At 52.1% G+C, this 17,247-nt stretch overlaps 1 protein-coding gene across 2 annotated transcripts in view; it reads right to left on the bottom strand.

Moving 5' to 3' along the window:
* The window catches only part of SCHIP1 (schwannomin interacting protein 1), a 197,940-nt gene that overhangs the window by 23,060 nt on the left and 157,633 nt on the right, over positions 1 to 17,247 (bottom strand). For both annotated transcript variants that reach the window (XM_068407039.1, XM_068407038.1), the window contains exon 5: positions 8,884 to 9,411. In XM_068407039.1, the coding sequence (XP_068263140.1) occupies positions 8,884 to 9,411 (528 nt within the window). The remainder of the gene's footprint in view (positions 1 to 8,883; positions 9,412 to 17,247) is intronic.

Here is a 17,247-nt window from a genome sequence, read left to right as displayed (position 1 = left end):
ACCATTACACCTCTGCATCGCCAGGGTACACCGAGGTGGCTCCAGGATTAAGTCCTACCTTCTGTGAACAAGCCTGGTGATGTTTTTCCAAAGCTCCAGGAGCTCCCCAGCCATCAGGTATCGGCACGACCTCTCGATATCCCATTAAGCAGAAGCTGTTTCTGGGCCTCAGACTCCCTCTATAGAGAAATGATGGTTTGTATTTTTGGAGTTTACCGAGCTATCAGTGTGAAAGGAACTGGGGTAAAGCTGCTTGCAGAAAGAAAACGCTCAGAGAAGGTGTTTGCTGTCTGCTGCACAGCTTCTCTCTGCATCCCCTCCGATGGGAGCTGCGAGTGCAGAGCACAAGGATAATAAATACATTTTAACATGAAAGCAGAGCAAGAGCCAGGCAGGAGCCCTGGTTTGTAAACCCAGGAATCGTGTTCAGGGATGTAAAATCTCCACCAGACATGTGCTACGTTACATGTTTACGAGTTTTCCTCCAAATACATTACTTTATCAAGCAAAAAAATTTTTAAATAAAGCTACAGTTACTACACCAAGCTAGTGCAGGGAGGGGGACTGGATAAGCCCTGAGCACTTATGTGCAATTTAAATAGTCTTAAGATATGCAAATAATAGGCATTTTGGTCATTTGAGGCTATGTTTTAAAAGACTTCCGAGAGAAGAGGCTGCACAGAGGTGTGGTTTGTAGGCACACGCCCTCATTTTCACCCACTTCACGCCCTTCCCAGAATCAGACAACTGGAAAAGGTCCCGGCGAGGTTTTTTCAAGGCTACAGGATGTTTCCCTGCTGCTCCCAACAGCTCCCAGGTCAGGCCACAGAAGTGACAAGCTGGGAGTCTTCCTCCTCTTTCATCTTTGCAAGGCCCAGCGAGAGGCTGGCTTTAGGATTTTCAACCTGAGAAATAATAGATGAGAAAGCAGAAGAAAGCAGCTGGATTGTGCCAGGATATATGCTAAGCTATTGGATATTATGCATTAATGCAAATGCGCAGCATAGAGAATTCAGTAAGGAAAAACGATTCACAGATTAATTTATTTTTAAACTCCTAAAAATGGTTTATCATCGACCTCCTATCAGGCAAAGGAGACAAGAAGAGGATGGCCACACATGACTCAGGTACAGAATCCTGATAGTTCCCCGAGTCCCTCTTTAATAAATTCAATATAAGAATTACATTAAATAAAAAGTTTAGATTAAATTTTTAATAACTCACTAAAAGCACTTCAAATTCCCCACGGACCCTACGTACTAGCAGCTTTTGTATGCATAAAGAATTAAGCACTTTAATATAGTTCTCTTCTTTTAGCATTGCCATCTAGCAGCTGGGAGAGGATTAAATCTCAGCCCGGCACTTCCCTTTCCTCCGCTGAACTGCAGCTATTTCCTCCGGCCCAGCTGAATGCTCGGATTTCATTTTAACAAAGCTGAAATAAACGGCCTCGGCGTGACTTTCTCATTTAAAGGAGATCTATAGATCACTGAGCGGGGAAACCCAGGCTGGCGATATTTATATAAATAGGATCTACCCCTGCTGCGACGCAAACGACCCCGTAGGCGCGACGGGGAAAGACAAAGCGTCCCAAAACGACACAAGCACTTGGGAAAGCTGGAAGCCCTCGAAGAAAAGGGCAATTTTGTAGCATCTAAGGCAACAACGGGAGATAATTGCAAGAGGGAAACTCGTTTCCCCCCGCAGCCATCAGCGCTGTGCCTACGGCAGCAGGATCGATGGCAGATCCAGGTTAGCGCGAGAGCTGGGAGAAATATTTTTACACACCCTCACAACGGGCTTTCCCCTCAAAAAGCAGCATAAAAGTCAGTTTTTCCCCAAAAATATGACACGGTGCTCCCTGAAACCCTCCTCTGGGCTGCCCCACCGCATCCCAGCCATGCTGTAACTGCACTGGCACAGCTCAGTGTGTGAGCTTGTTGGTTAGAACAGGTACCACAGAGAAGTCTCCTGACACGAGAAAGGACACGTTTTATTTCACATGGGGAAGTCACACAGCATCTCCGCTCCTGAGCAACTCACACTGGTGCTACACAAACAATACTGAGGAGTTATTTAAAGCATGGAGCAGTCCGGATTGGTTTTGCCTGGAGAATCACTCTCTAGATGCTGTTTACCAGGTTATCACAGGAACGTTGCTTGGCTCAAGCACACCTGCCTCTGCAGGACACAGGCACCAGCTTTATGCCACTGACATTAATTTTACTGATTTATTTTTTTTGCTATAAGGAGTAGGAGAAATGACGCCCCGAATGCAGCCAGAACCCAGTTCTTTCTTTCCAACATAAACTTTAAAAAAATAACAAAGTATTGCAGCTGATTTTCCACCCAGCAGCCAGTTAATGCAAAAATCACCTCAAATCCAGGCAGAGAGAAATAAGGAAATAAATCACAGCAATTCTTGCTGTCCATATCACTGCTAAGCCAATTCTGCTGTTAATATAAACACACTTGGTAAGGTTTTGGGAGTATTTGGAACATTATTTAAAGTATTTAAATAGGGGGTTTCAGCAGACATGACTGAGGTCCCTGTGCAACAACGATGACCATTAGCTTTGGAGTCCTGCATCCTACAGATGCAGAATCATAAGAAGAGCAGAGACTTCCCCATGACAGACCCAGGACCTGCTGCTCTGTGCTTAGCAAATCACCACGTGCCATTCCGGCTCCTCCAGCAATCTCCGCCTGGTCAGACTTCAACCCTATCACCTTCTGCTCGCTGTTATTTATTTTATCACCTTTCCTAAGCGCCCGCGGGAGTTTGAGGACCTGCTGAGTTTAATACTTATTCCTGAAAGGCAATCGCTGCTGGCGTGGAGCTAGCCTGGCTTTCGAGTGCTCCTCGGTAGCTCTGCGACGTGGTTTGAGTTGCACTGAATAAACTTTTCATACGGTTTTAAAATACCCTCTAATTTCTCTCTCCATGTATAGCATTATTTCCCACAGTGCCAGGTGTTAGGGACACCCCATCCCACTGCCCTGCCAGGCAGAGTGCAGCCACAGTCACTGCTGCCCTTCGGTAGGAAAAATAACAGGTTTGACACAGCACAGGTCAATCCTGAGAATTAAAAACCCACCACCTTGCATTTATCACACCCAATATGCAAGAAACAGATGCAGCAGTACATAATTATTATCCTGTCAAGCAAGTGCTCCTGCTGCCCACTGCGATTTCCAGCCCAGATCTGCACTTAGGTTTAAGGGGGAATTTGAAAGTATTAGCGACGGCGCAGCAGGGGAGGGGTACAGGACTGCAGAATCCCTCAATTTCCAGATTACACCAACAAAATGATGTTCTGAGGTGATAAAAATTTTTACTTGCATAAAGGCTCACTTCTCTCTTTGGCAATTTGCTACTTATGACACCCAATACCAAAAATACTCCTTTAAAACACACTCATTGGCCTTATATAGCCAGCACCACGAATGGCACTCTTCAGTACGGCACACAAGTACATCAAAGCGAGATTTACTGTTGCTGCCACGCAATTAGCACTAGAACAACCCAACTTGCTTGGCTTTTTTTGGCGATTTCCACATCCCACCGAATCCCAGAATCAATCAGGTTGGAAGAGCCCTCTGGGATCATCGAGTCCAACCATTGCCCTGACACCACCATGGCAACTAGACCAGGGCACTAAGTGCCATGTCCAGGCTTTTCTTCAACCCCTCCAGAGATGGTGACTCCACCACCTCCCTGGGCAGCCCCTTCCAATGGCTAATGACCCTTGCTGAGAAGAAATGCTTCCTAATGTCCAACCTGAACCTCCCCTGGCCAAGCTTGAGGCTGTGTCCTCTTGTCCTATCGCTGGTTGCCTGGGAGAAGAGGCCAACAGTTCACTTACCAATCGACTGGGAAGCACTGCCAGCTCGCTGGGGTCCATCACACAGAGGAAGTAACATAAAACTCGGATAAAGGAGAATCATTCATCACACAGGAATCCGCATGCTGTCACCCCATGTATTTAGCACTTTCTTTAATGAAAGGCTTTGCAGCAGCAATGGAGATAAAGTTTTTGCTGAGGATTATTAATCACGGGCATTTTGCCTGGCCCAGTTTCCGAAGCAGCAAACATACATCTTTCCAATCTATGTAATTACCAACGCTCCTCAAGCAACAAGCACTTGAGAGTACCTATAGATGTTCTCGTAGCTTAATGACGCTGCACACTTTGGCAGGATCATTAATATCTTGCCAGCCTCATCTAACCTTTGAGCTGGGTGGAAAGTGGCCAAAGTACAGGGCTGCTTCGATTCCTCCACGGCAGCGACGCATCGCCGGCTGCAATACCTCCCGCATGTCCCGCACCCAGGGATGCTGGCACACAGCAAACACAAACCCCTGGCTTCACTGAAATGACAGTATTTTCCACAGCTAAAAGGTTTGTTTTTCATGTCAGCTAAGCCTTAAAACAAATGAATTGCCCTCAAGAACCTCGCTCATCCCGACTTTGACTTTCTTCAGTTGCCTGATGAAGAGTTAAATGGTCAAATCGAACAGGTAACAGAGCTGTCAGGTGGAGGGAGAGCATCTTGCTGGGCCTCTACGCTGTAGGGATGACAGAAATGCAATTTCCTGCGAGCCAGAGGTTTGATTTTGAAAACCACTGTGCCAGAAGTTACTGCACCGACGGTTCTTGTCTGGGGAAGACTGCTTTCAGGCATTAAACTCCTGGCTGTTACTTCCTACTCCCAACACTCGCAGCCAAGACAACATCGAACATCATCTAGGGATGAAGAACCTAACACTTTAAGCAAGCTCAATCAAGCAATTACTACGTATTTTAAGTGAGAACAAACTCACTGCCGATCTTCAAGCAAATATTTGCTCCCTAAATGCTAAGGACAATGTGCCAAGGCTCTGTACTTGATCCCGGCCCACGTTCCCGTGCTACACCGATGCTCTTGTAGGGCTTTACCAAGCGCCCGTTGAGTGCAGAAGAATTGTTGCTCGCTCCATTTCTCTACTCCCTTTTGCCAGCCTGGTCTACACATTTCTTGTTCCACAACGGCTGCTCTGACCCAGGTCTCTCGGCAGAGAAGTCCTGGAGGTTGCAGGGATGAGCTTTTATCGCCGCTGCCTGCAATAAGGCTGCTCCGTGGACAGCAAAATCCCTTCGGTAGTGCCATCCATCTACGGACTGTCACCAGCATCCGAGTCTCTTTACGGGGGTAAGTCGGCTGGCTGAGCCATTTCCTCTCCTGCAAGTGTTTTTCTTAATTGACTATGGAATTTGCAGATATTTTCAGACAATATAACCTATTGATTATAATTACCATCCTCGGAGACGCAATGGAAATAATATTAAAACCATTAACGCTGATTTGGATTTTATTAGAGCCATTAGGGAAACGGCAAGCAGAGCGCCGCTGCTTCCCGAGCACCTTGACAGCTCCTAAGCACCATAAATCATTTCACGGCACATTTGTTACCGCTTTGGATACAGCCAGGAGCTGAGTAAAGGGAAAAAAAAAACGGGGGTGCCAGGCTTCCCGCGCCTGGGTGAGGAGATTGGTCCAAGCATCTTTTTGACAAACCTTCTAAGCATCAACAGCCTTCAGAAAAGATGTCATTTCTTCTCTTAGGTAGAGGTCCAGCAGACTCAGGAGCCATCTAACGCAGCCCATCGGGCTTGTGTGTGTCTGAGCAGGCTTGCAGGCAGCTTGTCTGCCCAACTGCAGCTCCAGAAACAGTCATTTCACCCTCATTTTGGGAGAAATAAGGAAACATCTTCCATTTCTAGACATCGTCTTCCCATAGGTACCTGACCCACGTGAACTCTCCCAGAGCCACCAAATCGAGGCGGCATTTGGGATCTGGGTGGCATTACAGCAAGCCCACATCTTGAGAACAACCTGCCCATGGACACGGCATGGCCAGGACGACAGACCTGCAGCCCAGCACCACCCCACCCAGCTGCTCCTGCAGTTCTCTCACCAGCATCATTTAACGGGGCTGCCAAAGCTCAGCAGAAGTTGCCAGCCTCTTCCCGAATGCTCCTGGTAGGAGCTTCTCAGCCACCATTACCCTGTCTGCGACCTGAGGAACCAGCCTTGGCCCTCATAGCTTGTTTGTGCTGTGTAATTGCATCTGGAAGCTAAACAGCAGCCATTCCCATGTAATTAATATTCACTTTCTCCGATGTTCCCAGCGTCTGGGGCAGATCTCTGCACGTACAGGTCCCTCTTCAGCTTAAACATCTTATTTAGCCCAGCTGCAGCCTTGAGTTTCAGCCCAGATCTTCCTTGCCTAGAAAACCTCCTAGAACCTAAAGTTGAGAGCAGACGGAGCTGTGATAGGTCACTCCTGTCCCAGCGAGGTGGCCTCTGCCCTACCTTCTCCTGGAGCACGACAAAAAGCAACTAAATATAGATATTGACACCAGAAAGAACTCTCTATTCCTCCAATTTCATAGGAGTCGCTCAGGATTTTAATTTTCCTTAATAGATCATCTACGCTTGATCCCTGTTAACATAAACCAGCCCAAGAAACACTTCACTCAAAGCTGCTTTCACACCACGTCCCTGGTGACGAGATCACTTTAGATCACACCAGCCAAGGCCTGTAATACCAAAATCTCCCTTTTTCTAATACATTCGGCTAGCAGTTGGAGCAAGCTAGTCCATCTTCACTGTAGTTGCTTCTTGGCTGGTTTCACTTCATGATTTCCGTGTTTACAAACACTTGGGCTTCCAGCAGGGCAAGGCAAGGTTTTGTTATAAATAGCAAGAGACTGAACCGCAGGAAAATGTCAGGGGCAGGAGGAAAAAGAAATAAAAATAAAAAGAGAGATTTTCTCCTCAATCTGGTTTTAGTTAGCCTTGAAGGCATTGAGTCCCTCGCAGCTCATGGGGCACAGGTCTGGGTGCTGCAGACGCAGCCCAAACTGGGCGGGAGGGGATGGCGGTACCATGGGGGCATCACACACCTCCTTGGGAAATGCCTCTTCCCCACGGGGTGTGGGCTGTGCCTTCACCCTGGGTGGGAAATCCCAGAATCAATGAGGTTGGAAGAGCCCTCTGGGATCATCGAGTCCAACCATTGCCCTGACACCACCATGGCAACGAGACCAGGGCACTAAGGGCCATGTCCAGGCTTTTCTTAAACCCCTCCAGAGATGGTGACTCCACCACCTCCCTGGGCAGCCCCTTCCAATGGCTAATGACCCTTGCTGAGAAGAAATGCTTCCTAATGTCCAACCTGAACCTCCCCGGGCCAAGCTTGAGGCTGTGTCCTCTTGTCCTAGCGCTGGTTGTCTGGGAGAAGAGGCTGACTCCCACTCTGCTACAACCTCCCTTCAGGTAGTTGTAGACTGCAATAGTCTCTCCAGGGCCACATACAGTAAAAAACTCACGTCTGCACAGCGGGAATCTCCAGCTGCTTGTAAGCGTAAGAGGGCTGGCAGCTCAGCCCTACCCACCGGAGATGCTCTCAAGGCGCCAGGCTCCTCCATGCCCAAACCTGGGTGCCCATCACGGTTCAGACCAGCTCCACGTGCTGCCGGCACAACCTGCAAACCCCAACTCTCAGCAGGACAAGCCAGGGCGTGAGGCAGCCGTGAATGCCTTCCAGTGCCGTTGTGCTTGTGGGAGGGAACAGAAAGATGGAGGAGGAAGATCCTTACAGAGGTGAAACAGGCAAAATTCCATAGGTGACACCTCACCTGGTTAAGCACATGCCTGGAGGCAAAGAGTTTCCAGCACTGCCAGCAGCTGGGGCAGGAGTTTATCAGATAACTCTGTAGCAATAAGCTCCCAAACCACAAAAATGAGCTTTTTTTTTTTTTTAAAGCTGAGTTTCTGCACAAATGGCTGTAATAAGGATGTTACCTGTCAGTTCCTCAGGCTACAATACTCAGGCTTTGGAAAAAAAAAAAGCATCCTGCACAGCAGCTGTCCCACTCCTCCATCAGCTTCTTTATGCACCCACCCAGATTTCTCACCAATTAGGTGTCACTCAAGGATTTAGGGGGAAATCCCCACCTTCCTGAGGCAGATGACTTCACAGGAAGGAAGGGGATGGAATGCCTTAAAAAAAAATCATAAAAACACCCCAAGCACGCCAGCGGCGAGGCTGTAGGGCGTGGGTGGTGAGGCACACATCTCATCACGTGTGTCATCACCGCCGAGGGCTCCTGCGGCGGCTTCAGGAGATGCTGTTGGATTCCTTTTTAATTCAGGCGTTATGGAGGAGTCTGGGCCGACGCGGTGCCCCAGGCGCGTGTGCGGGGTTTGTTCAGCTAACCAGCGCGTCGCAGAAGTTACACACGATTTCTAAAACACTCTTGTAGATAACGCGACTGTGTAGCAATTTACAGGGTGTTCTACAAAAACGCGTTTGGGGATTTCATATCTTGGCTGACACCCGGTTCTCATCATCCCTTACCAAAGGAGGACATACACCAGCTGCCCCCAGCCTGCCGCTGCCCCTCGCCAGCAGAAAGGACGCTATTCCTGAGCCCCCCGCAAGGGAAAACCATCCCTGGGGACGGCCCAGCGCTGGCGGAGCCACCTCGCTGCCGCCGGGCACCGGCGCCAGCCGCTGCCCCATCCCCGGAGCCGCGGGGCCGGACCAGCAGCGGGGCAGCCCCCCCGGGAGATGCTCCGGGGAAGTTACCTCCTCCGGTCCCCCGCTGCCCCGGAGGCACGGCCGCCGGGGCTGGGGGGCTCTCATCCCCCGCAACCGCCACCCCACGCCGCCCCAGCCCCACCGGCTGCCGGTCCCGGGGGAGGACATCCCCCAGCCCGGTCCCCCCCGCTCCCCGCCAAGCCCGGCTCGCCCCGGCGCAGCCCCCCACGATCGCAGCCGGGCAGCGAGTCACCGCCGCCCGCCCGCCCCTCCGCCCGCCCGGCCCGACTCACCGAGGCGGGGCTGGCCCGCCGGCCGCGCTCCTGCTCCCGGCACTGCAGCCCGGCCAGGTGCCTCTCCAGGGCCGCCCAGTCCATGGCCGGCGGCTGCGGCTCCCGCGGGGGTTGCGCCCCGCCGCCCCTCCGCGCCCGCCGCCCGCCCGGCCCCGCCGCCCCGCCGCGCCGCCGCTCCTGCGGGGGCAGCGGCGGCGGGCGCTGGTGCGGCCGCGGGCGGGGAGCGGCGGGGCGGCGGGGCGCGGCGGCGGCGGCGGGGGAGCCGCTCCGGCGGGCGGGCGCGGCGCGGCAGCGGGCATCGCCGGCGGGGCAGCGCGGCGGGTCCCGGCGAGCCGGCGGGGAGGGCAGGTAGCCCCCGTCCTCCTCCTCTTCCTCCTCCGAGTCCTCCAGCGCCGCCAGGTCCAGGCTGCTGGGGGACGGCGAGGACTTGCCCTCCGAGCACGGCGTGGCTTTGCTGGAGTTGGACTCCGAGCTGGAGCGGCTGCTGCCGGCGTCGCTCCCTAAATCCATCCCATCCTCCCGGGAGTCCTGCCGGAGAGAAGCGAGAGGCGCCGCGTCAGAGAAACCGGCACCGACCGGCCCTGCCCGCCGGGCACGGGAACCGCCGGCCCGGGGCGGGCCGCCCGCCTCGCCGGGGCCGCCCCCGCGCACCGGAGCCGCTGCCGCCGCGGGGCGGCCCCGGAGGGGGGGGGCGGAGGGAGGGAAGGGGGCGGTGCTCCCCGCTGCGCCGCCGGGGGCACCGGGGCCGGGGGAGCCGCCGCGGCGGCGCCGGTCCCCTCCGCCCCGCTGCCTGCAGGCAGGGCCAGCCCCCGGGCAGGGCCGGGCCGGGCCTCCGGCTCCCGGGGGCGGTGGGGAGGGCTGGTTCGCCGTGCGGACGCGGCTCCTCGGGGGCAGCACCGCGGCGTTTTGGCACGTGGAGCCCTTGGGCATCGGTTCTGCCCTCAGCCGGGGGTGCCCGGGTTTGGGGGGGCCCGAGGTGTCGGTCACCAGGCGAGTGGCACCCTCCGGTACACTCGCCCCGAGGGACGCACCGGGCGCACGTCACAAATCACCGCTTCTCCCACTCTCAATTTCTTCCCTTTTTTTGGTACTAATTTAAAGTAACTCGTCAAGCGTAGCCTATAAATAACTCCGCTCAAAAATCGAATCTAGTTTATATATTCTGGGTCACCGAAGCCAAGTTTTAACGTGCCGACGTTCCCGTTCCCAAATTCATTTAAAGACCTTTTAATGTCGCATGGCCAAACTGGGGAGCATTGATCACGCAGAAAAACACCTTCAACGCGGCGCTTGGGTGACACGGCAGCACCCGGCCGGCCTCTGAGCTTCGGGTGGCTGATACCTACAGACCCAACCCAGCAGATACCGCGGGGGAGAAGAGAGGGGATGGTAAACTTCTCACAGCCTTGGGCTCTGGCAGAGGGAGAGCCAGCAACTAGTCTTAATTATAATTAAATTCAAACATTTAATTGGATTGAGAGGGATTTTTTGGGGCAGAAATAGGGAAAGCTCTGTAAGAAACACATCCTTAAGGCTGCGTGGGGTTTAAAACTGTCCTGTTGTGTAGGCTGGAGAGGGTGATGCCAAGCACCCATGCACACCAGGGCATGTACGTGGCACAGATCTGTCCCCGGGGGTCCCCTGCCTGCACGCCCACGTCCAGCCTGGGTTTGTCACCTCTTCCAAAGGGGGTAAAGGGAGGAGGGGAAGGAGGAAGCATCTGCAGCCCGTTAACTCCTGGGACTCCTGACCTCCTCGCTCTGCAGCTGTTCATCCCGAGGAGCTGACAGACCTGCACCGGGGCGGCGGGGGAGGACGTGCCTCCTCTGCCGCCCTCCAAGTCCTGTTCAACATTCATCTCTTTGGCAGCAGTGACCGAGTGCCACGGAGGGTCACGATTTCAGTCCCAGGAATGCATGCCAAGTACTGAAAAACCAACACCATGAGGCAGAGAGAAGAGAGATCTGCATAACATGTCAGGAGACAGGGGCAGACTTGGGCTGAAATGGTTTTGGGGTCATGGAGATAACTGCTTTTCTCCCATCGAAGCGTGTCCCATGGGGTGGCAAACCCTGGCTCCTAGCCACAGCTCAGGAGGGATAACATGGGACTATGGTATATGGCAAACTCAAGAAGATATTAACCTCTCTGGTTAAGTGTCTCCAGCAAGTGCTCTCCAGGTTACCAGCAAGGATTAACCCAAGTTACTCTCACGTTAACCAAGAGCAACCATGGTCAAGGCTGCTTTCCTCCTCCCCGCACCGTCCCTGCTCGTCCCCCAGGCTGCTGGCACTTGTGGTTGGGACTCATAAAATCAGTAAATGCAAAATGCAGTTTTAAAAATAATTCCAGCAGATCACAGGAGGGAGCAAGAGTTAAGCCTCGGTCCTGGAAGTGGATTGTAGAATCATAGAATCACAGAATGTTAGGGGTTGGAAGGGACCTCTGGAGATCATCGAGTCCAACCCCCCTGCCAGAGCAGGACCAATCTAGGGCAGGTTACACAGGAACGCATCCAGACGGGGCTTGGAAGTCTCCAGAGAAGGAGACTCCACAACCTCTCTAGGGAGCCTGTTCCAGTGCTCTGTAACCCTTACAGCAAAGAAGTTCTTCCTCATGTTGAGGTTGAACTTCCTGTGCTCCAGCTTGCATCCATTGCCCCTTGTCCTATCGCAGGGCACAAGTGACAAGAGGTTGCCCCTTTCCTCTTGACACCCAGCCCTCATCTATTCATACACATTGATCAGATCCCCTCTCAGTCTTCTCTTCTCCAGACTCAAAAGCCCCAGGTCTCTCAACCTTTCCTCCTAAGGCAGGTGTTCCAGTCCCTTCATCATCCTCATAGCCCTCCGTTGGACTCTCTCTAGTAGATCTCTGTCCCTACTGCCAGACCTTGCAAGTGCCTGCCTGCCACCCTGCCTTCAAACGACAGCGTTCTCTCAGGAGGTTAACAAGAATACACGTGTTTGATGATTTTCTAAGTTTCTCCTTTTTTTTTTTTTTAACTCTTTTTTCCATCACAGTCAGATACAATCGTTTTTAATCTTGTCGTAAGCCCTCTACATTTCTAATTATATATGGAGACTGTATTTCCACTCGACCCTTCGCAATAAGAAACCAGATATTGTTATTCAAAACACATATGTAATTTCTCTCTTCTACAAGCCTACATCAAATAGGTTGCTTCTCCAACGCAATGAAAAACTTGAAATTCATATGAATTTTAAAGGGTGAGGAGTGTGAACACAAGCCCTTGTAGATGAAAGAACATGCTTTACAGTTGTTTCATTCAGTGCAGAGGAGATTTTAATACAAACAAGGCCTGTTGAGTTTATTCTGAAACACAAATATCTCATAAAAATAAGATACTTATTACTTTAATTGGATGAGTGCAGGGCCGGTTTAAAAGTTTGCTTATTACCACAAGCTGTTACATTTATTTCATTTGACCATTTTGGCACTACTCTAACCCCACTCTAAAATGCGTTTCATGTGCGCTCGCTCTCTCTTGTGCTAATCAATCAATCAATCAACCAGGTTGGAAGAGCCCTCTGGGATCATCGAGTCCAACCATTGCCCTGACACCACCATGGCAACTAGACCAGGGCACTAAGTGCCATGTCCAGTCTCTTCTTAAGCACCTCCAGAGATGGGGACTCCACCACCTCCCTGGGCAGCCCCTTCCAATGGCTAATGACCCTTGCTGAGAAGAAATGCTTCCTAATGTCCAACCTGAACCTCCCCTGGCCAAGCTTGAGGCTGTGTCCTCTTGTCCTAGCGTTAGTTGCCTGGGAGAAGAGGCCGACTCCCACTGCGCTACAACCTCCCTTCAGGTAGTTGTAGACTGCACTAAGGTCACCTCTGAGCCTCCTCTTCTCCAGCCTAAACACCCCCAGCTCCCTCAGCCATTCCTCATAGGCCAGACCCTCCAGACCCTTCACCAGCTTGGTCACCCTCCTCTGGACTCGCTCCAACACCTCAACATCTTTCTTGAAGTGCGGTGCCCAGAAGGACACAGTACTCAAGGTGCAGCCTCACCAGTGCCAAGTCCAGAGGGACAATCACTTTCCCAGACCAGCTGGCTACACTTGGGTCAGGGAAGGAGGAAGGCAGGGAAGTCACAACCAGCCTGAAGCTGCTTCCTTCTGGCCTTCACAGACATCATCCAAATCCATTGCTCTTTAACTGACTTCCACGCAGAGCCGACCACTGTCCGGACTTGCCAGGGAAATGGTGCTGACCTCTCTGCCCCGAGGTGGTACAGGAGAGCACAGTTTCCTCCGAACACAAAGAAGTTTTGCTTCCCACCACCCCTAAAAAAGAAAAGCACCGCACTGGGATCAATGCACGTTTCCTTTTCCTGCTACAACCCCTCTGTAAGTGTTTCTGGGCTTTGTCATCCCACGGGCAGGAGAAAGACTGTCAGCCTCTGCCCAGAGTCTGCGTTAGACCCCAACACACACACAGAAGTCAGCCTGGGCCTCCAAAAATCAGGTGGCCAAAATATTCCCTGGTCCCTAAACTGGCCATTTTTATTCAGGAGCTTTTTTTTTACCCATTCCTCTTCTTGTATAGAAGTTTTCTGCCACACATTTGGCGGGTCTGTCCTTGCTGAACCCGCTGTGGAGGTATTTTAATCTTTCATTACAAATAATGCATCTGCCAGCTTTTGCACAACGCACACGCCAAGTGCAATAGCTGTGGTTTCTTCTTCCTCAGCCTGCAGGAGCCAGGAGGGTCCCTGGCTTCATTCACGTCACCGCCTTCCTTCTGAGGCATCTTGAAAATATCCACCCTGGTAAATATTCCCCATCCCAGGAACCACAGCCAGCCCCAACGTGCCATGGCACCGCTCCGGCACCGTCTGGGGAGGAGGAGGAGGGAGGAGAGCCCACAAGCTGCCTCCAACCGGGGTGTCCCTTGGCAGCACCATCCCACACACACCCCCAGATTGTCCCCACAGCTCAGGATGGGCGTTACACCATTTCCAAGGGAAAAAAACCCTGCTTTTTTTTGGTGTGGAGAAGAGCCTGGTTCTGTCCTGCCTGCAGCACACAGATACCATGGTGACAGACACCTTCCAACATTACGAAAGCAAACAGGAACTCATGAATTTGTGTTTTAAGGCCAAATTATACATAGGAGCAACACACGCTTGACATCTGTCGCTGTTTCCTATTAGTACCCTGCGCTTGATTAATCCCCCGCAGCCAGCCTAGCCCCCAGCTAGCGCTGGGAGGAACCACTCATGCTGTCTGGGCTCTACTGGAGGGATTTAACAAACTCCTGTGCAAGGCAGCCCTGGTCTGCTGCCCGCCCGAGCCGTGCCGAGCCGTGCCAGCCTCCCACGCACGCCTTGCAGCGCGTGGGAGAGAGCAGGACAAGACTCACCAAGGTCCCACCACCAGCTACCGGAGGGGCCAGGGATGACTGGAGCCACAACCTGGGGACGTTGGAGTATTCTCCTCGTCGTGTTCAGCTGCAGTTGGTGTTATTTAGCTGTTTTCCCAGGTGATGCTGAGTCCCAGATACAACCGAGCTGGCAGATTGGTGCCTCTGAAATAATTTCCGCAGCCATCAGAGTAGGCAGGGGAGTGAAAAAAGGTCAAATTTAAGCTCGAATGCTGCTGGGAAAAGGGATGTGTCACTCATACAGAAGTGAGGACTATAATGTGTTTATAAATATACCCACAAGAGGGGTGCTATTCCCTCCATCAGCCGGCCTTGGTGCCGTGGTACCCGCGCCTCTGCCCTCTCCTGCCCACCGGGGCACCCACGCTGTGGTTTATGTTTCACCTGCCCTAACTTTTCTTATACTGACCACAAGGTCTCACCTGTAAGATTTTTCCCACCTCATGGGATTGCTGCTGCTCTGGGAGCAGCCGTGATCACACCTAACCAGGGCTTCTCACATCGTCTTGTCCCAGATGATGGAGAAGAGGCGGCAGCCAGGCACTGGGATGGGATTTGCTCAGCACTTAGGGCTCAAACGCTCCCTGAAACCAGTTTAAGTGCTGCATGACCCTGGGGCCGGCAGCTTACATCCCCACCCAGTAAATAACACCAGAAAAGAAAGAAAATGAGATTGCTTTGGGAGTTCGAAGCACAAGGATGCTCCATTGCTCCACTGAGACTGGGACTCCAGCAACAAATCCCCAGTTCCCCATACTGGGATTCGATTTTTACAGCCAGAAAAGCTGCTGGGACGGCTCGTCCCCCGCCAGGGCTTCCCAAGCTCCCTCGCCGAGGCTCAGGGGAGCCCAGACCTCCCGCAGGTCTGCCCCACACCGGTGGGTCCCAGCACAGGGACCGCCGGTGCTGCTGGCTACGATGGCCGTGTCAATACTGCTGCAAAAACGGCCATTCCTGGTGTCCTACCACACCTGCAGAGACCACTTTGTCTCCTATCCTTCCTACAAAATGGAGAATAAAAAAAGACAGTCCTGCCCAAACTGGTTTTCCTCTAAATAATTTGCTCCAGGATGGAGGATGAATGAACCAAGCGGATGAAAAAGGGCGAGCGTTTTAAATAACCTCCCTTACATACCTGATTTAGCTCTTTTTATATGCACCTCTGACCAAACTCAACAACAAATTCACATTCTGACTTCTGGGGAATACTCAAACAGATAAAGGTGGGGAAGGAAGAAGAAAGGGCGCACCTCTGTTCCTAGAAGCACTCACCACGCCTTTCTGCTTCGCAGTGGATCATGAAAGAAAAAACAAGGAAGGAAAAAATCCCCTTAAATTAAAATTATTTCTTGACCATTTTAATATGGTGGAACAGAAAAGGGCTGAAATCTCTTGAGATCTGTCATTCAGGAGACCAAAGCGGGCAGCCAGGATAACTAATTTGGTTCCCCAACACTGAAATGTGCTGATACACACACCACAGGGTTTATCGCTGCTCCGGCAAGGCGGGGATTACCACCTGAATGTGTTTAAACTGAAATTATGCTGAAATCAGTAGGAAGCGAATACTGCCTCATTGCTTTAGCAAAGATGCATTAAAGGCAATTACCAAAAAAACCCTTCAAGGAGTAAATGGGTTGCAATGAAGTTGTTAGCGGTTCAGTGCTGGCGTTCCCCAAGGACTGCTTGGGCAGTGGTTGTCTCCAGAGGAAGAGCGTGGTTCTGCTTATCCCTTCTCCTCTGACTCCTCCTGGTGTGGATGTCCACCTCCTCCACCTGCCCCGGCTGTACCCATCACCTCCAACACGACACAGTTTAGCCTGGAGAAGAGGAGGCTCAGAGGTGACCTTAGTGCAGTCTACAACTACCTGAAGGGAGGTTGTAGTGGAGTGGGAGTCGGCCTCTTCTCCCAGGCAACTAGTGATAGGACAAGAGGACACAGCCTCAAGCTTGGCCAGGGGAGGGTCAGGTTGGACATTAGGAAGCATTTCTTCTCAGCAAGGGTCATTAGCCATTGGAAGGGGCTGCCCAGGGAGGTGGTGGAGTCACCATCTCTGGAGGGGTTTAAGACAAGACTGGACATGGCACTTAGTGCCCTGGTCTAGTTGCCATGGTGGTCTCAGGGCAATGGTTGGACTCGATGATCCCAGAGGGCTCTTCCAGCCTGATCGATTCTGTGATTCTGTGACACCACCCAACTGTCCTGCTGTCCCTCGGGGGTGACACGTGGCATCTTGACTGGGAAGCTGGGATAGGTGGATGCAGATGTGCTTGGTAACTTAGAAACCTGATCATCATCCCTTCTCCTCTCAACCAAGCCAGAAATATGGTGTTATCCCATATTTTTCCAACAAGGACACATTGCTGGGGCTGATTGACACTCAGTGGGGCTGTGAATTCCTCTTTCCTTCTGTTCTCCATCCTGCCGGGGCTGCTTTCTGGCAGGCACAGGAGGGCCGGTCAAACACTTAGGGTAAACAAAAAGCAAGGTCAATAGGGATCCTCCTTATCTGTCAAAAGGCCTCTGGAATTTGGTGTAATCATCAAAGCTGTGGAAAAAAAAAAAATGCCCTTTTATAAACTGGTTTTGCAGGCACGTGGGTCAGGAATGCAAGTGGGGAAATAGCTGAAATATTTCAAATGCACGAGTCCACGACAGCGCTGCTGCATCTTAATATCGATGTCGGTTAGTCTGAATGCATCAGGTCACAAACTCAACATGTGCAGAGAAGGTTACGCAGTGTTTCTGCCCAGAAACCGCTGCTGAAACACTGCGGAGATGCAGGGCGAGGGCAGCAGGAGCACGGAGAGGAATCAACCCCTTAATTAAAGCTTCATGGAGGAGAGCGATATCTGCCTCGAGGGCCTCTGGTTCTCGGGGTTTGAAGGTAGCTGTTAACAAACCCAGGGAGGACAGTGCTCAGCTCCATCAGCATCACAGCAGACTTCATC

Source organism: Nyctibius grandis, chromosome 8, assembly GCF_013368605.1.
Source record: "Nyctibius grandis isolate bNycGra1 chromosome 8, bNycGra1.pri, whole genome shotgun sequence".
NCBI classification, from domain to species: domain Eukaryota; kingdom Metazoa; phylum Chordata; class Aves; order Nyctibiiformes; family Nyctibiidae; genus Nyctibius; species Nyctibius grandis.
This window is presented reverse-complemented; position numbering and strand designations above follow the sequence as displayed.